The 25,640-nt window shown below is 46.4% G+C and overlaps 1 protein-coding gene across 1 annotated transcript in view; it reads right to left on the bottom strand.

The window, feature by feature from the left end:
• kmt2ca (lysine (K)-specific methyltransferase 2Ca) overlaps positions 1 to 25,640 on the bottom strand; it is a 219,338-nt gene that overhangs the window by 7,804 nt on the left and 185,894 nt on the right. The window contains exons 27-48 of the mRNA XM_038972982.1: positions 22,265 to 22,550; positions 21,333 to 21,365; positions 21,008 to 21,145; positions 19,279 to 19,435; positions 18,445 to 18,677; positions 18,154 to 18,227; positions 17,118 to 17,330; positions 14,084 to 15,982; positions 13,529 to 13,848; positions 11,469 to 13,219; positions 10,946 to 11,057; positions 10,681 to 10,750; positions 10,527 to 10,590; positions 10,083 to 10,315; positions 6,133 to 7,956; positions 5,718 to 5,924; positions 2,558 to 2,722; positions 2,207 to 2,348; positions 1,855 to 2,002; positions 1,490 to 1,668; positions 1,118 to 1,251; positions 247 to 517 (exon numbers count right to left, since the gene is read on the bottom strand). Of these exons, the coding sequence (XP_038828910.1) occupies positions 247 to 517; positions 1,118 to 1,251; positions 1,490 to 1,668; positions 1,855 to 2,002; positions 2,207 to 2,348; positions 2,558 to 2,722; positions 5,718 to 5,924; positions 6,133 to 7,956; positions 10,083 to 10,315; positions 10,527 to 10,590; positions 10,681 to 10,750; positions 10,946 to 11,057; positions 11,469 to 13,219; positions 13,529 to 13,848; positions 14,084 to 15,982; positions 17,118 to 17,330; positions 18,154 to 18,227; positions 18,445 to 18,677; positions 19,279 to 19,435; positions 21,008 to 21,145; positions 21,333 to 21,365; positions 22,265 to 22,550 (8,653 nt within the window). The remainder of the gene's footprint in view (positions 1 to 246; positions 518 to 1,117; positions 1,252 to 1,489; positions 1,669 to 1,854; positions 2,003 to 2,206; positions 2,349 to 2,557; positions 2,723 to 5,717; positions 5,925 to 6,132; positions 7,957 to 10,082; positions 10,316 to 10,526; positions 10,591 to 10,680; positions 10,751 to 10,945; positions 11,058 to 11,468; positions 13,220 to 13,528; positions 13,849 to 14,083; positions 15,983 to 17,117; positions 17,331 to 18,153; positions 18,228 to 18,444; positions 18,678 to 19,278; positions 19,436 to 21,007; positions 21,146 to 21,332; positions 21,366 to 22,264; positions 22,551 to 25,640) is intronic.

The raw sequence follows: 25,640 nt of genomic DNA, 5'->3' as shown, positions 1-25,640 counted from the left end.
AGCTCAGGAACAAGTTTCCTAGTTATGCTAGGAACGTATGCCATTTGATTGTTAGTCTGTTGATAACATGACAGTGATAAATACATGAATTTAAATGGAGTAAGATACATTTTTGTGAAATAATTTCACTGAAAGATATGGTGCCACCATCGTTTTACCAGCTCTGAAGCCAGAAACCTAATTTCATCCATCACTATCAGTTGTTACCATCGGCAGATTAAAGTTGGATTGCTGGTAGGTACTGACCTGCGCTGGTGGGTGGGCCAATGGGCTGAAACGGCTGGCTAATTCTGGGATGGTTGGGTGATCCGGGGGGTCTCAGGGACCTCATGGTGGGGGGCTGCTGGTGCTGGGGAAACATGGATATGTGAAGGGGGTCCATTCCCTGGGTCTGAGGCACCTTGAGTCCAGCCAGTAAGGCCAGGGAGCTGCGCTCTGGGCTGCGGCTCACCTCGTAGCTGCCGGGGATGGTCACACACAGTAGATCGGCCACTGCAGCCACAACGCCAGGGATGTTCTGCAGGTCCAGAAGTGTCAGGTAAGTCAAATAAGTTTATAGCCAGTGGTGGTCAATACAACAGCCCCATGCCAGGGGTCGGCAACAGATGGCCCAAAACCGGCCCACGAGTGATTTTTGTATTTTGGGGGGGAAACCTATTTTTATTATTTTGTTTTGGACTAAAATGACCAGGAATTCTGTAAAAACTGTTTAATTTAGGAAATCGGTTTCCAAATATTCCCACGAATAAAAAAATAAACATGTTATCGTGTCTCAACATAATCAAGGTATAAAATTATTATTTTCAAATACAAGCTCTTTTTGGTCTTAGTTGTAGTCAATTTGCAATGTGCAAATTATTATAATTATTTTCCTGCCCCCCCGTCTATTTGCTCCGACAAAAATCATCCCACGGCTGAATCTAGTTGCCTACCCCTGCCCGAAGCTATACGTGAGACTATCATGGAAATTAGCTTTCTTGAATATGGTCTGGCTTTGTTACCCAGTAGTGTATTCACTATGTCCACTGCAATTCAGTCTATAGCTGCAAATGTGTACAACATGAAATAAACTATAATAGTAAAAATGTGTTGTTTACAGTTGCGTTCAGCCACTCACCTCCGCTGAGACCGGATTCAAGGTGATTTCTATGGATACCAGGCCAGCTTTGGCGCAGGATGGAGGCTGTCCAAACTGGGACCCGAAGAAGGAGCTTGAGGGTTCAGTTTTGACCTCTTGCTTTATCTCAGTTCCTAAAGGAAAACAACCAGACAATCTAATATTACACAGGAACTAACACAAAGCAGCAGTTAAAATGCTTGTATAACCCTGGCCTGAGAATTATTCTTAAAGATCTTCACCAATACAATGGCTACCTAATGATTAGTAGTACTAACAAGCAAAACTTCTAACTCAACAGAACTCTAAATTACCATTTATTGGTACCTCTACTTCAGTCAGGAGTGAAAGGTGTGTATGTGTGATTCTTACCTTTCCCGCTGGCGCTAGGCAGCATGGGTATGACGGGAGAGGAGCAAGGCGAGGTGGGCTCCTCCTTGACCTTTGACAGGTCGGGGTAGCGGCTGATCTCCATGCCGACTACGCTCTCGGGGGATGAGGAGGGGACAAAGCCGTCGGGTGTGTCCCTGTCTACACAGTGGTCCTGGCCCCTGGGACGTACACAGAATGAAGGAAACTAGTTCAACCACTGAGCCAGCGCAGTACAGCAGGATATAAGTCAGTCTTTAATACTCCACTCAGAAGCAAAATTAGTTACTATAGTTACTCGTTCAGAAGCCAGGTAGGAACCATCCTTCCTCTAAATCCCATTGAAATGTGGATTTGCAAGTCCTCACCTGAGTTCCTCCTGGTTGTTATGGGGTGGTGTGGGGAGCGAGGCGGGAACGTCCACTGTCTTGGGCCCCTGGGTGATGTCATGGGCCATGAGGTCTTCCTCTGTCCGGAACGCTGTAGGCAGCTGCTTGGCTCCCAGTCCTTTGATCACTAATGTTAATTCAACAACAAACATATTTCAGCCATTGAAAAACAAAAATGGATTGTCCTTTTTATTTTCAGATCACAGAAATGAATCTTGACATTAAAATGCCAGCAAAGATTCTTTGATATATATAATATATTTTAAAAATCGCTACAATATTACCACAGCATTACTTCTCCGAAGTGATTTTTTAACACGAGTCACTTTACCATCATGGCCGCCCAAGACAGCAGCTTTCCTGACGAGGTCCTCGGCCGTGACGAACCCGTTGACCATCTTCTGCCTCGCCATGGGAGGCGGCGTGGGTGGGAGTGATGCAGGAGGGGTAGGTGGGTTGCTCAAGTTGTTCTGCTACAAAATGGCAAAGCAGACAACATTTTAACTGGATCCAACTAGGGAAATGTGTTTGAATATACAGGAACATTCAACAGTGTGCGGGTATTCTTTTTATTTTCTATTAAATCTATTCCTTTCCTATGATATACCTTGTTGTACTCTTCACTTGAAAAACAGACGGACGTGCCTACACAACTTTTGACCTAAGGGTGTGCTCTCTTCACCTTGTAGATGAGCTGTGAATAGTAGTCTGACACGCCGTCCAGAGAGGCGCTGCCGAAGGAGCCCGACAGCCTGTTCTCCCCGTTGACCTGCCCGCTGCCGAACGGTGGGAAGTGGGCAAAGTTGACCCCCATTAGGGGCTCCATCAGAGGCAGCAGAGAGAGCTGCTGTGGAGGAAGAGAAGAGGGTTAAGTAAGGCCAAAGGCTTTCTCACTGCTTACATTTCGAGGTAAGCACTGAACAGGATTCAAATTTGTTCTAGAAATTGAATAAAAACTATTGACGGTTTTTATCTGAAGTCATTTTATCGAAAGTGTACGGAGACTTGGGAGGTCAAGACAAAAATCAGAATAGTTCACTGCTGCATAACCCATGGTATATCTACTCATCATTTGAATGACATGCAATTATTTTATTATTATTCACCTAAAAAGTACTATATATTTTCCATGTAATATTCTGTTTATGCCTTCCACAAATTCCGAGTGCTTATGTTAAAAATCCACGGACCGTTCAATTAAACCTAAATTAAAGTAATGACATATTAAGATGACAGTAATTTATGAGGTATGTTAACAGAAAACAGCAAAATAACACCCACGTTTGTGCCCAAGCAACTGCAGAAGAAGATATCAGATACACGTTGATCTACAAAACCAGCAGCAGCCTGAGTGCTAATTTTCCCATAGTGGCACCACACAGTTGCAACATTAAACACCATCAATCAAATAAAAAAATTTAAATGATCAAAATACAGACATTTGTTTTAGGCCTGGCTATACTACCAGACCAATCAGCCAATCAACACATTCACAGTGGCGACCCATCCTATGGGACTCCAGAGTGGCGCAGCAGTCTAAGGCACTGCATCTCAGCGCTAGAGGCGTCACTACTGACCCTGGTTTGATCCTGGGCTGTATCACAACTGGCCGTGATCGGGAGTCCCATAGGGCGGCACACAATTGGCCCAGCGTCATCCGGGTTGGGGAGGGTTTGGCTGGGGTAGGCTGTCATTGTAAAATATGAATTTGTTTTTAACCGACTTGCCTAGTTACATAAAGGTTACATTTATTTTAATTTTTTATAAATAAAATTCAGGGCAGGTGGGGCGTTTGCATGTTATTTTTGCATTAATACGCGTCACATATCAGTTTGCAAACAATGTAAAATTAAATGAATCATTGAGTTAATAAAGCCGCATTTAAACATTCTTTTTTTTGCTTTCTTGAGTAAGTCAGCCCCAAAATGCAGGTGTTTCAGGCTAGCTCAGTGCTATCTGTGGTTGTGGGGCAGCCAGCGGAAAATACAGAGCGTAGGGGATGTTAATGTTCTCTAGTTGTGCCGTGACTGTCACCCATAGGGACACTACGTCACTGCAAAATCTACAGGGAGAGCTAGAAAATTCAAGCCCCTTGGGTGCTGCCATAGATTTACATTAGAAGTGCCAATCTAAGAAGGCTCAAGGTCAAGGTGACTGTACGTTTGTTTATCCCATGTGTAACTCTGTGTAGTTGTTGCACTGCTTTGCTTCATCTTTGCCAGGTTGCAGTTGTAAATGAGAACTTGTTCTCAACTGGCCTATCTGGTTAAATAAAGTTGAAAAAAATTAATTTTAAAAATGGCGTCAAATCACGTTATATCTACCGTAGCTTTGGACTGATCATGTCAACATCATACTTTCAAAATCGTAGCAAGCAAGCTAGACAAGCAGTCATCACGAATCAAGTCAACAATCTACTGGTAAATCCTTGTCATATCAAGAGAAATTATAGATAAAACGGCCAATGGACAAACATTACACAAAAAGTTGGAAATCACAAATTCAACAATGAGTGGTTTGGAAGGAATCAGTGGCTAACTGCAAGCTTTGCAACGCAATCACTACTATAGCCTGCTATTCAGTAGAGAAGCTGTGTAGTCCAAGTATGTGTTTAAGGGCCTCTTTTCCATGCTTAAAATGATAAACATTCACATGCAACACCATGGGCCAGAAAAGGTTGAATACATTGGCCATGCTGTCAATCCAGCAAGACTTCTGCCGCGGTCAAGACAACTGGGAACTCTGGAAAAAACGAGCTCCGACTGGGAAAATACGTTTTGAACGGTCATCCAAGTCGGGAACTCAGGCCTCTTTCTAGAGCTCCGACCTGAAGATCACTGACGTCATGATTCAAACTTAGTTCCCAGTTGTCTTGAAAGCACCATGAATGCCAGACTTTGATGACATAATTTGCCCACAAGAAGGATCGCCACGCTACCTTCCTGTTCAAGTGAGCACAGAACAAGGTAAGTGGAAAATGGCTTGTATGCTGCTGCATAAATTATGTAATATGCCAGGGAGATATGTATACTGTAGCTAGGAAAGTAATACTAAGTATATGTTGTGTAGTAAGCTGTTAGTAGCCCATGTGCCTCACCCTAATAAGTTGGTCCCTTTGCCCTTCATAATTTAGCCTACTATTCTGACTTGGTGGTGCACATGTAGCCTAAAGCCTATTTTAGAGAAATGTCATCATCGAATATTGTAAGAGCTTTCATGGTCTGCTTATTATGCCCCTTTTATTTATCCTACGGTCCTGACTTGGTGTACAGGGATAATACTCTTAACGGCCCATGTTCTGAATTCTGTCGCTGTACATTTCAAAAGTGCTGAAAAAAATAGTTATATTGACTATGTCCGTCTTAGCTCGCTCATTAATGTCGTAATCGAAATTACGGATTGCCTCTTATCCTCCCCTTATGCCATAGTTTGTACATCTCAATTGCCAGTCAAAACCACATTTGTTTAAGCAGGTCAACCATAGCAGCAATGTTTTTTTTAAAGGCAGTAAATGAGTCTGAATGAACTGTTTCGCTGCCAGACAAGACTCCGCTGATAACTAGGTGTAGCAGTGGTAAGGATTCACTCCATGGTGCTGAAAAGAAAGATCTGTTGTTGGGACAACTTTATGTAGTCCCTAACAGTTTGTGGGCACTGTTTGTCACCGTTATAGTGCAATTCATGTGTTGTGTAGTGGCTTTGCTGGCATGCATAAAAAAAAAAAAAATTGTTGAGTTTGCCCCACCAAGATTTACATGCTAAAATCGCCACTGCAGATTCAATTAACACAAGCTAATCAACACATTCAACACTGTTTGGTGTCTGACTACTATGACATGTACCCGTTTGAGCTGGGTCAGACTGTCAGTACTGGAATAACCGATCTGCCTCTCCTCTTCCTCCTTCTTCCTCCTCTTGTAGCGTGACGGCGGTTTCTCTGCCCCGTTTTTGGGCGTCCGTTTGTTGCGTTGCTGCTTCCTTTTGCCCTGTGCCGGAACCGAGGGTTCTAGAAGCTCTGTGCTTCCTGTCAGCTGACTGTGTGGGGGAGTCTGGGAAAATACAATGATACAAGCAAGGTTGGTGAGCTACTATGTGAGCTACTATTATAGACACAACAAAGGGCTTTCTTTAGGAATGTAGTACTGAATAGCAATTTTTTGTGCATTTTATACCCAAATAGTTTGATTTCAGAACATGTAGTATCCTATGGGTGTGATGATTATAGTGTCTGTGTGAATGTGGTCTTTCCCTTCTCACCATGTTGTTGGTGGTGGAGGCCGGCCTGGCGGTGGCTTTGAGGTCTGCCGAGGCCTCCTGCTCTGAGCTAAGGCTGTTGCAGGACATCTGCTGTGTGGGAGGGGTCTGGTTGGCACTGGCACCTGGCGGGGGCGTACTCTTGTTCTTCAGCAGGTGCTTAAGCAGCTCATTCCCTGCGTCACCCCCTTTGGTGCCATGGAGTGGCGAAGAGAGTCCCCCCTCGCCTCCCTCCTCCTCCTTCACTATCCCCCCGGCTCGGGGACCGTGCCGCAAGGCAGACCCTTCGTTGGCTGCCACGGCCCCTCTGCACTCAGTCTCTATCCTCTCCAGCTTGATTTGGAGGGTTTCGTCAAACAGGGAGGCCCGGTCATTCTCCGAGCCCATGTTGGAGAGCCCACCCTGGGCTAAGCTGCTGCCCGAGAGCTGCCTCTCCAGTTCTGAGGAGGGGGCCAAACCCGAGGACCCCACAGGGAGGAAAAGATCAGACAGATCCTGCTCTCCAGGAATGCTGAGGCTCCGGGTGGGGGTGGATGAGGTGTCAGACACGTGGGAGGGAGTCAGTGGGGCGCAGAGGTCTGAGTGGGGAGTGGATGGGGTCTTGACTGAGTCTGCGTCGTCGACAGAGTCTCTCTTCTTCTTCCTGTTCCTCTTCTTCTTGGCCTTCTCCTCTGGGATGATGTTGGAGTAGAGCTGGATCAAGGACTGGCCTGAGCCGGGGTAGTTGGGAGGTAGGGGGGTGGATGAGTCCATTCCGAACGGGGGTCCATGTCCCTCGCCCCCAACCTGAGGCATCATCCCACGGCCTCTGAACCCAGCGGGACGGGGCTGTCCAGGAGGGTAGTTAAGCCCCTGTAGCATGGGGATTTTGGACTGGAAATTGGGACCCATCTCGGGACTACCAAATGCCCTGTTCCCAGGCATGGACCTGCGCTCACCATCCGGCATGAAGCCCTGACCTGGGAGTGGCCCGCCAGTGGTGGTGAAGCTTGGCTGCATGTTGCTCTGCTCGGGGAACATGGGCCCTAGCTGCCCCTGCTGTTGTTGAGGCCTAGAGGGTTGCATGAAGTCTTGGGGCAGATCAGTACTGTAGAATGGCATGTGGGCCAGGCTGTCCCCTCCGGGGTTTGTAGCTCCAGAGCCGGATGGGAGCCCAGTAGGCCCCAGACCCAGGCCTTGCTGCTCCATCTCCAGCCGCTGCTGCATGGCCCGGTGCCTCTCCACCTCCTGCATAAGCTGGACCCGCTGTCTCTCCTGCTGCTCCCTCAGGCGGTCCCGCCTCTCGCGCTCCTGGAAGCCCTCACTGAATGGGTTGTTGTCGTCAAATTTCACAGCGAGGCTGTTGCCACCACTTCCACCGTTAGCTCCGCTGGCTCCCTGGGCACCTGTTCCGTTTCCCGTTGGTGTAGCTTTTGCGCCAGGCACCATTGAGGGTGGGGGCTGTGGTGGTAGTTGGGCTTGGGGTGGTAACTGGGGCGGTGGCAACTGGGCAGGGCTGGCATGGGGCATCTGTGGGGGCATGTGAGCTGGAATTCTTGGACCTGGGCCTCCCATCAGTCCTTGGGCTCCCCCTGGGTGCCAGCCTGGCATGTTGGGAATGCGGGCAGGGTTATGTTGGCTGGGGTGGGGCTGCATTGGCATCATGGGCCCCATCATGGGCTGGCCCATAGGGGGCGCTCCGGGCATCATAGGGGCAGCTTGAGTAGGCATCACAGGCATGGGTGGCATCCCTGGCATCATAGGAGCCTGGAGACTTGGCCGTTGCTGCTGCTGCTTGACACGGTACTCCTCTATCAGCTCTGCATGGTCTTTCTGCTGTTTCCGAATCTACCAGAGAAATAAAACAGAGGAAAAAGAAAACAGAGAAATGTGAGCAGATTGAAGGGATCCCACCCAATTCTTCACAGTCCAAGAAGGCATTGAGAAACATTTTTAGGCACCACTTTTGTATCCAGTCCAATTAGAATTGGTATTTACATGGCAATCACAGAAAGAACAGAGTGATCAAATACTATTTTCTGTTACTTATGCCTCCATAAAATTGGCAATTACCTGGAACTAGAGAATGCTTAGTGATATAGTACATGTTTCAATGAATTCACTACTCACAAGAAATCAGATTGAACCATTACCAAGTAAATAACATTATCATAATATCTTAGAATATACTGCCAAAAAGGGAAACACTTGAGTAAATGAGTGATACAAAGTCTATTGAAAGCATGTGGTTCCTGAGTTAATTAAGCAATTAACATCCCATCAAGCTTAGGGTCATGCATAAAAATGCTCAGTTGGCCATTATTTTGTCTACCATGGCTAGAAGAGATTTCAATGACTTTGAAAGAGGGTCTCAAAGGAGCATAGGGGGTTTAAAGGGTGTGTGTATGTGTGTGTCATAGTCACCAGATCTCAAACCAATTGAACACTTATAGTAGACTCTGGAGTTGCCCTAGACAGCGTTTTCCACCACTATCAACAAAACACCAACTGATGGAATTTGTGGAAGAATGTTATCGCATCCCTCCAATAGATTTTCAGACACTTGTAGAATCTACACTACCGTTCAAAAGTTTTTGGAAGAAAAGCACATTTTTTGTCCATTAAAATAACATCAAATTGATCAGAAATACAGTGTAGACATTGTTAATGTTGTAAATGACTATTGTAGCTCGAAACGGCAGATTTTTTTTATGGAATATCTACATAGGCGTACAGAGGCCCATTATCAGCAACCATCACTCCTGTGTTCCAATGGCATGTTATGTTAGCTAATCCAAGTTTATCATTTTAAAAGGCTTATTTAACATTAGAAAACCCTTTTGCAATTATGTTAGCACAGCTGAAAACTGTTGTACTGATTAAAGAAGAAATACAACTGGCCTTTAGACTAGTTGAGTATCTGGAGCAAGAACATGGACATTTCTAAGTGACCCCAAACTTTTGAACAGTAGAGTATGTCAAGGTGGATTGAAGCTGTTATGGTGGCCCAACACCCCGTTAAGACACTATATGTTGGTGTTTCTTTTATTTTGGCAGTTACTTAGTAAAACCTCTTATTAAAAAAGCCTTGTGAAAATGTTGACAGAGTAGACTGTGTTAATGTCACAGAATAAATCATGTCTGCTGTCTCCTGTGGTCTTCATGCGACAGTGAAGTCTCGCGCCTTGCCACAGTGAAAAGGTCACAACAGTTGGAAATAATTAGCGAAGTCGCCCCTTTGTTGCTAAGAAAAGGTCAAAAGGTTTGTTTTCGGGCGTAATGTTTCCCTTGATTCTCAATAAAACAAGCAGTTCTTTGTTGTGTTGTCTCTTGTCGTGATGGGTGTTTTGCCATTGTAAATAAGAATTTGTTCTTAACTGACTTGCCTAGTAAAATAAAGGTTAAATAAAATAAATAAAAATAAAAGTAGCAGATCTATTGCAGCAATTAAGCTTTGTGTGTTCGGTGTGTGTTGTCAAGGAGGAGGACATTTAACCCAAAAAGTTCATGGTCATAATCAAGTTTTAGACTGTCAGAATTGAGGTGTTTTCCCATTTCTGAGGGGACGGGAATACAAAGCAAAGACGTGATAAAGAGCCGCCAACAAAGGTTTAACTTCAAGAGAAAATCTATAAGATAGAATCCAAAAGGATACAGGTGCTTAAAACCAAAAGGGTTGGAGGCAAATCCCAAAGTAGACCCTCAAAGATTCCAGAGAGAATCAGCCTATTCAGGTGGCTTAAGATATGATTCCCTTTTCTTATCCAATTATCTTCAAGGTGAATGACTACAACCGCTCTCTTTCTTTACATTATTTAGGTACTCAGAATTTCCAATCATGTTACAGATTATGCCATGTAAAGTCGTAAAATCTTGTAATGTAAAAAACATAAGCCAAATCCAAGATCTCAATATTTTCAAAACCTTCAACATGGAATGCCGGTAATTAACTCCTGCTACATTTAGTTAGCTACCTGCTCCAACTGCTTCTGCACCACACTCTGCTGCTCGGTCACATGCTTCAGCTGCTCGACGTCCTCCTCAGGGAACTCCCGGCCCGCCTTCTTGGCGGTCCGCTGTTTGGCCGACAGGGCCTTCTTGGACTTCCTGTGGGCCCCAATCTGATCTTCTAGAAACTTCTGCTGCATCTGGAGCAGCTGCTGGGTCTCCTGGAGCCACTCCTCATACTGCTTCCTCTGGCTGTCGTCTGAGAGACAAGACTGGGTTAGGCGACATTTTTACTTTGGATTTATAAATCTCAAAGGAATATAGGTGAAATCGAATAGACCCTGGATTGGATATGGTGGTCAACATATGAAATACTGAAGAAACCTAAAGAATGGTCTATGATTAATCATTTGGTTAAAGTGAATAAGGATGTCATGATCAAATTAAAAAACGTTGGGTTGTCCACTCACTGACAAATCCAGGTCCAAAATTTGGGGGGTTTGGTCTCGCCATCTGTGGAGCCAACTTCCCGTCCTGCGAATTTTTTTTACAAATGGTAATGAGGCCTTGTTTTTTAGCAAAATAGATGAAACAGACAGACAGTGGTTGATTCACAATGCTTACCTGTCCAAGCACATGTTGAGGCAGAGTGGCGGCAGCATCTGGTCCATGTGCTCCTGGCGTCTGCTGAATTCTGCCACAAAGACAAATGAGGGAATCGTTGTTTTAGGGAACATTAAATTTACTTCTAAATATTTCCAATCCAATACTAAGCTTCTCAATAGTGTTTCGGACAGACCAAGAGAGTATTACAAAAAGCCTTTAAATGAATGTACATTACCCACAAGCACAAATAATGAGCTAGCATTAGGGTGAGCTTTTGTCTTACCTGTTAATGACTATTGGGGGCATTCCCATGCTGTTTTGAGCCATGACTTTATTGATTCCCTTCAGAGCTACCATCTTGGCCTTCATGATCGGGTCCGTGATGGCATCAAAGTCTGCAAAAAAATAAAGAAGTCCACTTAATCGTAGCTAGTTGACCTTCTTTTAAGCCATTTCAAAAGAAGCCACCCCTAACAAGTGCCATGTCAAAATGATGGATGGAACACTGGTGAAGTAAGACTCCCAAAAGTGTCTCTTCATAAAAAATAATTAAGTCCAACATTCTGTTCCTCAAATTACAATTGAACAAATGTCAAGTACTTCTTTTCCCTCAAAATCTTTAATAAAGCATGGGGCTCCAACTGAAATGGCTCGACATTCCACATTTATACCAAAAAGGATGACCATGCAAAATGACTACAAAACCCCCAGATAACTAATCTGACAACACCCTGGTAATGTGTGTGACTAAATGAAACGGGTGACCAAAACAGTAGACATGTCTATCTGAAGCTCAATGCCCTTACCCATATTGGGGAAGAAGGAGTCGCTGGAGCGCTGTCGGATCATGGCCTGCATTTGCCTCTGTTGCTGCTGCTCCTGCCTCTCCTGGTCCAGCAGGTCCTGTAGGAGGAGGGGTTGCTCTTCCAGCAGCAGAGGCCTGTTCTGTGGGCCGGCCTGCCCCAGCGAGGGGCCCTGCTGTTGGGGGAACATGCCCTGCTGGCCCTGGGGGTTCAGGCCGTGGGCAGTGGGCTGCTGACCGGCTCCAACCATGGCTAGGTTGAGCTCCACCTGTTGGTTGGCTGAGGCCCCGAAGCTGTGGTTGCCCCCTGAGATGAGGTTTCCCATTGAAAGTCTACTCTGAACCAACGTGGGGCTCACCCGATGTCCCATAGCCACGCTGGGATTGAGCCTGTTGTTGTCTTGGGCGTGTTGCCTAGGTAGCATCAGCATGCCGGTGCTTGGGTGTAGCCCGGTGGCCTGGGCAGCCATGTCCCCTTGGTGAGGAGAGCAGTTTGGGCCAAACCCAGTGTTTTCCAGTTTTTCTTTGATCAGAAGGCAGGAGAGGACCGGAGTTGAGCCGGAGTCAGGCTGCTCATACAGCCCTGCACCCTCTTGGTTTGTCATGGTTCTGTTGTCATTCATCGGGCCACTGCAGAGAGACTGGTCCTGGTTTTGCACGTGTTCATCTTTGACCTCCGTTTTGATTGTATCCTCGGTTTTAAACATGTCCAAGGTCTCTTTCGCTTCATTGGCCTCCGGTTTGTCAGATTTCCCCCCGGATCGGGACGAGGTGGCTGCGCCATCCACGCTGCCTTTCCTCTTCTCCGACAAGGCTTTCTGGAGGTCTGAGGTCTCACCCTGTTGGTGGTCCTCCATAGGGTCGCCCAGGTCCAGATCTTCTTCACTGAACATGTCTTTCTTGTCATCCAGGTTGAGCTCAGGGTCCGTGTAGGCGATGAGGTCAAACTTCCCTGACATGAGGAAGTCGTCGAGGTGCAGGTCATTGGGTCCCAGTTCAAGGTCTTTGCCATCATCCGGGTCCAGGTTCAGGTTCAGATCGACCAGGTCTTTGACCTCCACATCTTCAAGGTCCTTTACTGCGGAGTCTTCAGCGTCCAAGTTTTCCTCAATTCCGTCTCCACTGGGTATCTGAGTCTCCTCCGTTTGACCGGTGCTAGACCCAGGCAAGAGCATACTAGATGGCGCTGCATTGAGTGGCTCACCAGTGACAGGGTGGCTGAGTGACCTATTCAGTGAAGGATGCTGTCGCTGCCCCATGGTCATCGGGACTTCAGTCTGCTGCTGGTGCAGGTTCTCCATACTAGCCGACATGTGTGTGTGAACGACCGATCCCTGGGAAGGTCTGTCCATCATGGGGTCCATCATTCTGGATAACTGGTTCCCAGCGAAGCCCATCTCCTGGCCTTCCATGAAGCCCTGGGGCTGGTTGGAGGGGTCCATGACATTGGGAGGTCCATGCCCAAAGGGCATCCTCATCCTGTTCTGAGGGGCCCTGTGACGGAGCTCGATGAACGGCTGACCCATGATGTTGTGCTGCTGGACAGGAAGGCCCTGTGGGGGGAAGGGCTGGGGGAGCCCCATCTGGGTGTTGCCCCCCATGACCCCCCTGGAAAAGTCCACCGAGTGGGACATTCTCATCTGGGGTGGAACATTGTCGACCATGGGCCCGCCGGGCATCTGGTTAAGGGGCCTGAGGAAGTGTTGCTCCTGGCCTGGTTGAAGGGATCCTTGAGCGCTGGGAGGGAATCCAAACCTGAGTAGAAAATGCTTAAATGCTTATCCATGACTACATCCCAGGCATAACACAACAGCACTGATTGCTCCCTACACACATCTTCAATAAGGAAGATTACACTAAGTGGGACTTCAATAATGACACTTCATTCCACATTTCGAGCATGTTTAACATAATTGTATTAATTTAATCGTTTCAAGGGGAGCAATCAATTCTGCAAGCCAATTATACAAATATACAGCTGAATATGGGTAAAGACCCTGTGCAAACAAAGAAGTTTGAACAAACTACAGCTGAGTGAAATCTATGCTGTCAAATTCAACTTACCTCATTTCTTGTGGCCTCATGCCCATGTTGCCCATGTCCCTGGGGAAGTGGGGTCTGGCATACTGGCCCTCATTGGGGAAGTGTTCTCGCTGGTCCCCTAGAAAGGTACCAGGGAACCTCTGACCTCCTCTCATGGGTCCTGGGTAAGGTGGTGGTGGTCTGCCGAACATGTCATTCTGTGGGGCGGGATCTTCATGTGACCAGTGGCGGGGCGTCCCCGGGCTGGGGGCTGCAACAGTTTCCTGTAGTAGTCCTTTCTCTTGCCGGATGGCAGACTTCTGTTGCTGCTGCCTAAGGATCTGCTGGCGCAGTCTCTGGCGCTGCGGGGGGAGAGCACGGTACACTTTAGCAAGTTACATCATGCACGTATTCATTGTAATTTGAGGGGATCCTTACAGAGAAGCAAAAAATGTTCACGTTGCACCAACATGCACTGCCATATTGGCTGCGGAATGGCTAATCACCTGCCAATAACTATGCAAACAGAAGAAGGCTTCATGGCAATTCAAGTGTTACCCATGTGAGTGTTATTGTGTCTCAACCAAATGCAAATACCTGTCTGAGCTTCTCCTCAGTGTCTCCCAGGTGTGGTAGCATGCTGTTCTGAGTGTCAACGGTGTTGCTGCTAGACTGAGGGATATCATGGGCCTGCCTTTCCGAAGTTTGGGCATAAGGTGTCATTGGACCCAGTTCAAAGGGATCGTGAATCTGCGTTTGACCACCGTGATGATTCGACTGCGGCAGAGAGAAACTTTCGTCCGACATTCCCGGGTGCTTAGCTGTCTGAGATCCCTGGGCGCTTGTACAGGCAAACCCGTCCTGCACCCTGCCCGGAGACTGGTGGGAGAATGGGTCAGCTGGGAGCTGGGACATGGGTGTCGGTCTGGAGCATAGTCGATTGAAGGCATCAGGGCCTGCTTCTGGCCGCGGTGTCCCTGGAGCTTGTGCGTAAGGGTCAGCGAGGAGCGGTCTTGGTGTTCCGGGTTGTTGGGCATACGGGTCCATGTTCCTTTGACTACCGGGGGATTTGGGAAACCTATCCCCTGGGGCTGGTCTGGGGGTACCTGGCATGGAAGCATAAGGATCCATGGAGTGAGATGGAGACGGTCTGTGATTGGGTGGGTGCTGCTGGGGGAACTGGTCTAGACGAAGGCTAGGCGGCGTCTGCAGGTATGAGGGATCCGAGTGTGGCCTTGGGGTGCCGGGAGGTTGAGCATAGCTATCAGAGTGAGGTCTGGGGGTGCCTGGTGGTTGGGCGAAAGGGTCAGACATCTGCTGTGAATAATCCGGTCTCGGGGTAGATGGCACTTGTGCATACGGGTTTCTGTGAGGGTGTCTAATCATTGGCATGGGTTGAGAGAAATGGCCCCCCTGGGTTTGGCGCATCATCTTGGGCTCGTTGGGGAACCCTTCCCCCATGGGTGGCCGGGGGGTGAGAGGCTGCTGGGCGTAAGGGTCGGCCTGTAGTCCTTGGGGAAAGCCATCAGATGGCCCTCGTTTAAGTCCCCCAGGCATAGGGCCACCGTAGGGCTCTTGCTGGGACTGCTGGGGAGGCATGGGGGCTTTGAACACCGGGACAGAGCCTGACTCGTTGCTGCCAGGGATGGGAGTGAGCAAGGGCCTGGAGTAGGGGTCCGAGAGGATCATGCGGTTGTGAGACATGCGCTGGTAGACCTCGGCTCGGTGTCCGCCCATCCTGGAAAAAGTCTCTCCTCCAGAAGGAGGGCTCATCATGTTGTGCCTGACCTGCTGGTGTTGCTGCTGCTCAACCAGTCCTGAAGGGCCCACCCTGGCGGGTCCCATGGGTTTAACAAAGGGGTCGGGGGGCCTGGGGGTGTCTGGCATCTTAGCATAGGGGTCAGCATTACCAGACTTGGGCAAGACAAACGACTCGTGGGCCGGGGAAGGCCTCCCTCCCCTTTCCTGCATCTCCGACAGAGAGTTCTGCCGGGGCGTGGTGGATCCACCACCCCCAGGGGGCGGTCTCGGGGTGCCCACCATTTTGGCGTATGGGTCCCAGGGCGAGGACGGCCGGGAGCCTGAGGAGGAATCCGGGGAAAACATATGTGGTGACTGGGGCTGGGAGGATGGTCCCTGCTGAGGGTACGAGGTCTCCTGGGTGGGCGTCCTCGAGGACGGAGGTGGGAGCTGGGGTCTGAGGAACACGTCATCCTGTGACCCAGAGGTGGGTGTGCCCGGGAGTTGTGGTCTAGCGAAGCCATCCTTAGACGCTATTGGCTGCAGTGGGGACGAGTTTCCAGACTTTCCTCCATTGCTGGGCTGAGGAGTCACGGGGCTCTGGTTACCACTATTAGGGGTTGTATCTCCACCTGCCTGACTGCTAAACAGCTGCTGTTGTTGTTGTTGTTGTTGCTGGAGCTGCTCATTTTTAACCTGCTCCAGCTTTTGAGTGGCTTCAATCTTCGCCTGCTGCTTGCTCTTTTGTCTCATTTGCTGCCATGGAAACAAGAAAAGCAGGGGAGGAGAGACACTTCAGTTAATTAAGCCTTTTTGGAAGCGTGGAATTTGTAATTTTATGATGACATGGTGCTAAGAATGCTTTCTTTCCCTCACTCACAACAAAGTTAATGCTTTTTCAATATGAGTGGGTCTAGCGTGTGTTGTTAAGCCATGCAAGAGGGAACAATGTGAGGGTGTATGTAATAATATGGTGATGAAATAAAGCTTCTGGAGGCTGTTACTGTGTTTTTTCAGGACCAAGGACAGATTTTACCAGTTAACCAAGCTTTTCTCCCTACAACTCCACTTTACAGTTTGCTTTTCTTACACCTTGTAAATTTTGCTTTATTGGTTCTCGGCAGACGAATACCAGAACAGTGCTTCGCCTTGGGAATCTTACCAGAGAATTTTTTCCACCTCCTGCAGCTATAGTTGCCTGGTTGGAATGTCCAAAAAGGACGTCTTTATTTGTTGATTTTATGGCTTTGCTTTTTGGGACCTTTTCCTGCTGCTTCTTAAGGGGTCCCCACATCTGATTTAACTCTCCCTTTTCAATGCAAATTAAGAATTAGTAGACTGTATGAGAACGCCAAATGTATTGTTTAAAAATGACTCACTCAACCATGCACATATATAAAGTTAAATAAAAAAATCTGTTTCATGCCCCCAGGTTATGTTATGTTCAATCTCACCACCTTGCTCCTACTCACAATTCCCCTGACATGCGGTACTTTGATTATTATGGTGGTGTATTATGGTGTCATTAAATACATGTACACATAAAAAAGTGTACACTGATCTCTCACACCAGGGTTTCTCAACATGCAGGAACAAAATACCACTTATACCATTTGGCTTCCTGAAGACCTGCCAAGGCAGCCACTAAACAAAAATATTTGATCTATTTTTAAAGGCATGCATGCAATTGCCACACAATCCTGCATCCAATCCCGTACCCTCAGAGTCAATTTAAACAAAAAACATTGTAACATTTAAAAATGAAAGCCAAACGAATCCTCAACAACTCCTAGAACAGTAGTTGAGAAACCCTGCTTTACAGTGTACCCATGCTTCATATCCCCCCCCCCTCCATTCCCAGTACATGTTAACCCTCCAAAGGAACTCTTACCTGTCTGAACTTCCACTCCTGCTCGTGTTCAGACTCCTTGGGCTTGAGAGAGTCTTTGAAGAGCAGCTCAGTGTCCAAGGGGACACTATTGGGGTCAAAGGTGTCAGTCAACAGCGGCTGCTGCTGCTGAGGATGCTGGTGTCTCTTCAGCGTATCATTTGACATCTGAACTTTGTTTATGCGCAGGGCCGCCCGGTTATCCCGTGCTTTTTGCTGGAAGAGAGGGGATTGGAAGAGATAGTCCATTTTGTAATTGATGGTGCAGGAAAGATACATTTCCTGAGACACTAATTTCTTAAAACCCTACTGGAACAAATAAAGGCGCCACCATTTTTCTGAATGTCTTGGGGAAAATCACAAGGAGAAGAAACCTCCTACAATCACCTAATCTCATCAAGTAATTTGGACATGCAGAGCGTTGTTGAATATAATTTCATCATAGAGACTGTCCTGAAAAATCCTCAAAGAACTGTGTGTTAAATTGGAAAACATACTAGACACAACATTCAAACAGTACAAAGACACGAGAAGGGACAAAGCGCGGGAGCCTTTGGGTTTAAAATATCAACAGAAAACAGATGAAAAGAACAAGACAAACACAAATATCTGTCTTCTCCCTAATGGACTCTACAATTTACTTCAGGAAGTTTGTTTAGACTTTAACATTTCATCAGTAACTGGCTGATCCCTTTGATTCATCACTCCAAAAGGTATAGGGCACTATTTAATCAAAAGCCGCAACCAGGTTTGTGGAATAAGTCAACAACAATGTTCTTCTGGTGAAGCAGAAAAAATACATTTTTTATTGAATAGGGTTCTAAGTTTTCATTGGAGGTTTTAAGTGTTTTGTAAAAGATTAGCCTTTTTTTATGCATGGACTTTTTCTGTTGTTTATACAAACTCTTATCTTTTGTCAATCAGCAAAACCTGCTGATCAAAATAAGTGCAGTGCATCACAGTTCAGCGTGGATGTAAACAACTTCCAAACCCAGAATGTGTTCTCAATCCACTTACTTGATAAAAAAAATGTACTTACCACATATGGGGCCCTGTCCTGGGAACTGGCTTTCCTCCATAACTTTGCGATTTGTTTCACTCTCATAGCCCAGTCTGAGAAAGAAAAAAAGATTAGCCGCTACAACACACATGCAATATGGCCAAGAACTATACCTTTCCCAGTCCCATTTTTATGAGTGTGACACAGAACTTCAGAGCTCATCATTTTTTTCATTTGAAAAAATGTAGTAGGTAATTCACACTTTTGAATTTGACGGAACCAAAAATCATCTCATTTTCATTTGAGAAACTTTGTCTATGAAGTACCAACCTGGGAACTCCTCTAGGAGGTTGGGGAAGTTGACGTTGGTGTAGAGGACTGGGGCCACGGTGGCCATCTCGCCCAGAGTCTCCTCCTTCTCCCACTTGAGCGTGCTCCTCTGGGCGTTGGACATGGTGTCTGTCTCTCCCTCTGGAGGGGGAACAGGGCCAGGGACGGGGACAGAGCTGGGGGCGCTCCACGAACCAACCACATCACCCCCCATCTGGCTAAACTTCTTGTCCCTGGAAGGATATCTCAGGTTACATATTCTATTGCAACATTACCAATATATTGATTTTTATAAACTGGGTGGTTAGAGCCCTGAATGCTGATTGGCTGACAGCCATGGTATATCAGACCGTATACCACGGGTATGACAAAACATTGATTTTTACTGCTCTATTTACGTTGACAACCAGTTTATAATAGCAATAAGGCACCTCGGGAGTTTGTGGTATAAGGCGATGCATCGTGCCTAATAAGAACAGCCCTTAGCCGTGGTATATTGGCCATATATCACACCCCCTCGTGCCTTATTGCTTAAGTATGTCACATAACTTACAATGCGGTTCACTTTGAAGCAAATGATAATTTAAAAAGGGCTATAGTATAAAAATGACATTACATTTATTGATTGAGATATGAAAGCTAACAAGCGAGCAGACCCCAGGAAAAATGAGGTTAAAGTGAACTGTATACATTGGAGTCAAAACAATGAAGGATAACATAGTAAAAATAATCACTAGGCAAGTTAATAACCCAAAATGCAATTGATTGTCTTTGAGCAGATGAAAGCAATGCTCTAGTAATGGATAGACAGCTCCCTGCTGTACCTGCTCTTACCTAATCTTGTCTGGGAAAGGCATTCTGTGAATGGGCGAGAAGTGTCCCAGGCCACATTGGCCTGTGCTGCCGGGCATCATGGGAGTTGGAGGAAAGTGGGGGTTGGGCCCCATCATGCCGTTTATCATTGGCATGCGGGGAAACATCCCATGGTCGCCTGCAACAGAGAGCATAGAGACGATGTGGGAGAAGTAGTTACAGAAATACATCCACATGTCCTGTTGATTATGTGAACATGATATTCATATAAATCAAAGTTCATTCAATAAATGCTCATTTCCATTCATTCATATAGATTGATTTCCACAGTCAACAGTTGATTATAAACTCAGCAAAAAAAGATGCGTCCCTTTTTCAGGACCGTGTCTTTCAAAGATAATTCGTAAAAATCCACAGATATTGATTGTAAAGGGTTTAAACTCTGTTTCCCATGCCTGTGGAACAGTCATAAGACACTAACAGCTTACAGACGGTAGGCAATTAAGGTCACAGTTATGAAAACTTAGGACACTAAAGAGGCCTTTCTACTGACTCTGAAAAACACCAAAAGAAAGATGCCCAGGGTCCCTGCTCATCTGCGTGAACGTGCCTTAGGCATGCTGCAAGGAGGCATGAGGACTGCAGATGTAGCCAGGGCAATAAATTGCAATGTCCGTACTGTGAGACGCCTAAGACAGCTCTACAGGGAGACAGGACGGACAGCTGATCGTCCTCGCAGTGGCAGACCACGTGTAACAACACCTGCACAGGATCGGTACATCCGAACATCACACCTGTGGGACAGGTACAGGATGGCAACAACTGCCCGCGTTACACCAGGAACACACAATCCCTCCATCAGTGCTCAGACTGTCAACAATAGGCTGAGAGAGGCTGGACTAAGGACTTGTAGGCCTGTTGTAAGGCAGGTCCTCACCAGACATCACCGGCAACAACGTCGCCTATGGGCACAAAGCCACCGTCGCTGGACCAGACAGGACGTAAGTGATGTGTATTTGATTTGGAGGTGGAGGGTCCATCATGGTCTGGGGCGGTGTGTCACAGCATCATTGGACTGAGCTTGTTGTCATTGCAGGCCATCTCAATGCTGTGCATTACAGGGAAGACATCCTCCTCCCTCATGTGGTACCCTTCATGCAGGCTCATCCTGACATGACCCTCCAGCATGACAATGCCACCAGCCATACTGCTCGTTCTGTGTGTGATTTCCTGCAAGACAGGAATGTCCGTGTTCTGCCATGGCCAGTGAAGAGCCCGGATCTCAATCTCATTGAGCACGTCTGGGACCTGTTGGATCGGAGGATGAGGGCTAGGGCCATTCCCCCCAGAAATGTCCAGGAACTTGCAGGTGCCTTTGGTGGAAGAGTGGGGTAACATCTCACAGCAAGAACTGGCGAATCTGGTGCAGTCTATGAGGAGGAGATGCACTGCAATACTTAATGCAGCTGGTGGCCACACCAGATACTGACTATTACTTTTGATTTTGACCCCCCCCCCCCTTTTGTTCAGGGACACATTATTCAATTTCTGTTAGTCACATGTCCGTGGAACTTGTTCAGTTTATGTCTCAGTTGTTGAATCTTGTTATGTTCATACAAATATTTACACGTTACATTTGCTGAAAATAAACACAGTTGACAGTGAGAGGACATTTATTTTTTTGCTGTGTTCATTTAAATTCCCAGCAACCAAATGCAATTCTCCAAGAGGCTTGAGGTGGTGGTGGTACCTGGGTTTGGAATGGCCACGGCTCTAGGTACATTGGGCCCAGGGTGGGCCGGTTGGGGGTGAGGCAGCTGTGGAGGCTGGCTGGTGCTGGGACTCAGGACCGCTGTGAAGAGGTCCTCCACGTCTTTACCCTCCAGCTCTGTAGAGGGCGACAGCAATGAAATACATAACGTTCATGCACATACTTTACACCACCATCAACAAGGGGTGATTGAACGTTTCAAACGCTTATCTTTGAATTCTATGGAACTGATCATCTCTGACATACAAATGAATGAACAACCTTTTGAAAACTAGGTTAGACTTATATAATCAAAACCACAAACCTGGGATTTTGTAGAGCTTACTGAGAATTGCACCTGAAAAAAAAACCAAAGAAATGCATATTACATTGCTGCAATGTTATACACTTTATCCTCTGTGCTAGTTTGATTGAACCAAGCAAGCCAGTTAACAAATCCTGGGGACCAAACATAGAATTTCATCAGATGGGGTGTAGTTCAATTGCAGGTCTGAGGAATGCACAACAACCTCAACTAAAACCAGCATGGCTTTGGTTATGCGTCAATGTGTAAGGCCAGACATTGGTTTTGACAGAGCCAGGAAGCCACTAAGCAGTTATAACACACAGGGAACAAGTCAGGCGGGTACATTTCTGCCAAGGGAATAAGGTTGACCTCCCTATTTGTCAACACTGATACTTTGCGGGAACTTCAGTTAAACTGAGCAAACATTATTTACTTAGTGTTCCATGATTTTGCAATGTGGGATGTGATTTGACCACCGATGCCTTCTATACACAGCAGTTGTTCCATGTGGTGGATACTGTAAAGACCACAATCATCAACAAAGACACGCAACTCTAGGAAGAAAGACATTTCTCATGATTGACTTTTAGGGCCAGTTTCCCAGACACAGATTAAGCCTAGTCCAGCTTTATAGACGTGTCTTGGAAACCGACCCTGAATCTATGTACTGATGTCGAGCTGGGAGGACTGGAGGACTGGAGATGTAAACCTCTGCTCTTCACCAATGACACCGAGTGTGCACAGAGAGGAAGAGGCGAAGCCAGAGGTTTCACTCTCAACAAAATCTGTCCAAAATAAGCCCAATACGTTTCAATGGGTTATTTTGAACCTAAGCTTGTCGCCTGCCTTCGGGACAACCACTCCCATTGTTAGCAATGGTATATTATGAGAATATAGTCATTATATACAGATCTCTGGTAGACAGACAAAATTCAACAAGGCCGCCTTACCATCTGCGACCATCTTGTCCAGTTCTGGACTCAGGATGACGTCCAGAGGCTCCTCCTGTAGAGCCCTGGACCCCTGGCCTGCCGAGCCCTGACAGGGCCCAGTGGGATCATCAGGTATGGGGTCCATGTCCAGACCAGCTAGCGGATGGCAGAAGAGGATGGTGAGGGGAGGGTGGTCGCACACACACGCGGGCACACCCACCCACAGTCCACTTTTATGTAACAAAAATAAATCGACACTAGCCCCCTCACGAGCCATTTCGGAGAGGAAGAAAAAGAGAGAAGAGACGAGAGGAGAGACGAGAAAGTGAGAGAAGAGTGAGGGAAGAGAGTAGAGAGTAGAGTGAGAGGAGAGTAGAGAGGAGAGTGAGAGGAGAGTAGAGAGGAGAGTGAGAGGAGAGGAGAGAGGAGAGCGAGAAGAGAGGAGAGTGAGAGGAGCGAGAGAGAGTAGAGAGGAGAGAGAGAGGAGAGTGAGAGGAGAGCGAGAAGAGAGGAGAGTGAGAGGAGCGAGAGAGAGTAGAGGAGAGAGAGCGGAGAGTGAGGAGCGAGAGAGAAGAAAGTAGAGAGAAGAGAGGAGAGAGAGGAGCGAGAGAGAGAAGAAAGTAGAGAGAAGAGAGGAGAGTGAGGAGCGAGAAAGTAGAGAGAAGAGGAGAGAGAGGAGCGAGAGAGAAGAAAGTAGAGAGAAGAGAGGAGAGAGAGGAGCGAGAGAGAAGAAAGTAGAGAGAAGAGAGGAGAGAGAGGAGCGAGAGAGAAGAAAGTAGAGAGAAGAGAGGAGAGTGAGAGGAGCGAGAGAGAAGAAAGTAGAGAGAAGAGAGGAGAGAGAGAGGAGCGAGAGAGAGAAGAAGTAGAGAGAAGAGGAGAGAGAGGAGCGAGAGAGAGAAGAAAGTAGAGAGAAGAGGAGAGAGAGGAGCGAGAGAGAGAAGAAAGTAGAGAGAAGAGGAGAGTGAGAGGAGCGAGAGAGAAGAAAGTAGAGAGAAGAGAGGAGAGTGAGAGGAGCGAGAGAGAAGACAGAGCTGATCCTTCATGTCATGGTGGTAAAATAAACTGTCCATGATCTCACATTATATACCCCCCAACGCTTGTTTTTTTCCTTCATTGTCTTCCCGTAATAAAATTTTCTAAGTATAACGACAAACTCATTTGTGTTGCCTGCTCGACTGCGTGTGGAAAGAGGTGTGGGAGGGGCGCGGAGCAGCCGTCCCTTAAAAAATAGCCACACTGCTTCCATAATCAGTTCCCATACTGCCCACATTAGAATAGACGAGGGCTTAATCAATGAAAAAAGTTCTGGGAGACTGCAATGATTAATCATCATAACCTCAGTCGTCAACATCAGAGAGGGGTCCGAGGTCACTCTCGACTAGTTTGCTTCTTTTTTATTTATTTTTGTCGGGAAAAGCTACTTCGCTTGTGACCTTGAATTAACTTGATATATGGGAAGAGACACAGTACATGGAGACTGCAGCTACTGCATATGGTGCTGAAGGTAAGGAATAAAGGCTAAAGGTAAAACATTGTTTTATCTGTTTTGGGGCCTTCAGGCGTTCTCAAATAATCTGTCTGAGAAATACAAGGGTGAAAAACAAAAAAGAAATCACTGTACAACACTGCAAAACAGGATAGATGAAATACATTGTGAAACAATGTCAACTCGAGACCACATAGAAAAAAGAAAATCTAATTTCCCAAGCTGGCAAGGTTTTCTTTGCTACTCAGGTAAGTGCTCCATGGAATGACTGAACTGTGTGAAACATGGAGTCATTTATAGTTCAAGCTTTGTTACATTCTATGACTAGAGGAAGTTCAGACTTTGAAACCCATACTCAACAAACTCAGCTGGGGTGAGGAGACAGAGAGCACTAAAACACATAAAATGAAAACAAAAGTTTATAGCAGTGTGTGTGGTCAGCTTTTTGCTAAAACGCAAGTAAATAACCGAGGTTTTTCATGAAGAAACCAACTGAAGTACATTAAAGTGATGGCATTTGTATTAAACAACATTACTTAAAAGAGCAACTCATCACTTTCACCTCCAGCCCTTTTTTTCACAGAATATCACTCAACAGTCCATAGATTGGTCAATAGACATGCAGATTGGTGAGTGGTTGGAAAATCACAGTAGTTAGTCAAAAAGACTGTACAGTGCTACAGCGTGAGAAAATGGGGAGCGCAGAGAAGGAAGGACATGAAAAAATGCAGAGCGTAGAAAGTGTTAGAGGGGATGGGGTCCCAAAGCATCCCAAAAGTGGGAGAAGGGGAGGGGTGGCAGGTCTACTCCTAAGAGGCCAGACGGGCCCGAGGACGTCTCTTACCAAACGGAGAGGAAGAGCAGTCGACTTGGAAAGGGCATAAATCAAGACCTACAGGAACCCAAAACCAGAGGATTATAAACTGGGGGGAGAAAAGCAGGTGTGATAAAATGCTATGCTAACACTTTACTTGAAGCAGCCCACTGTGATGCTACACCACTTTGGCAATAGTAGTGACATAAAATCAACCATCACGACACGAGTCCTAACACAGGCCTGGGTTCAAATAGTATCGGAACCCTTTCAAATACTTAAACTGAGCTTGTCTGGTACAATGTAACCAACAGTTTTTCTTTTTTTAACAAACGCTCAACACATTTGAAAGAAAACAAATATTATTTGAACCCAGTTCTGGTTGTTATTAACCATTGTCTATGAGGTGTGTTATGTCACTCCATTATGCAGGCATCAAGATGGGCATTTCAAGAAAACTGTTCAAAAGCAAATCAAAATCAATGGACACAGACAGGAGGTACTGCAAACCAAGAGTATTATTCAAAGTCCAAAACTATACAAGTGAAGGAAAATGCAAAATGATGAGTAAAGATGCAACATAGAAATGCCACAGATGCTTGTTTATGGAGTTGACCTTGCTAGCGACAAGGAGAGTGTGTGAGTGGGCAGAGAAGAAAGGAAGTGGCCAAAATGGCAGCCATTTTGGAGGAGGGCAGGGTATACCTGAGTTGTGCCCCGACTTCACCAGATCATCCGACAGCATTCCCAGGAGATCTGCATCCGTGCTCAGGACTTCCGAAAGGTCCACTAAGGGATCCTCGGTATTGGCTGGAGATATAGATGATATACAGTTGAAGTCGAAAGTTTATATACATACACCTTAGCCAAATGCATTTAAACTCAGTTTTTCACAATTCCTGACATTTAATACTCGTAAAAATTCCCTGTCTTAGGTCAGTTAGGATCACCACTTTATTTTAAGAATGTGAAATGTCAGAATAATAGTAGAGAGAATTATTTATTTCAGCTTTTATATATTTCATCACATTCCCAGTGGGCCAGAAGTTTACATACACTCAATTAGTATTTGGTAGCATTGCCTTTAAATTGTT

This window comes from Salvelinus namaycush, chromosome 33, assembly GCF_016432855.1.
Source record: "Salvelinus namaycush isolate Seneca chromosome 33, SaNama_1.0, whole genome shotgun sequence".
Taxonomy (NCBI): domain Eukaryota; kingdom Metazoa; phylum Chordata; class Actinopteri; order Salmoniformes; family Salmonidae; genus Salvelinus; species Salvelinus namaycush.
This window is presented reverse-complemented; position numbering and strand designations above follow the sequence as displayed.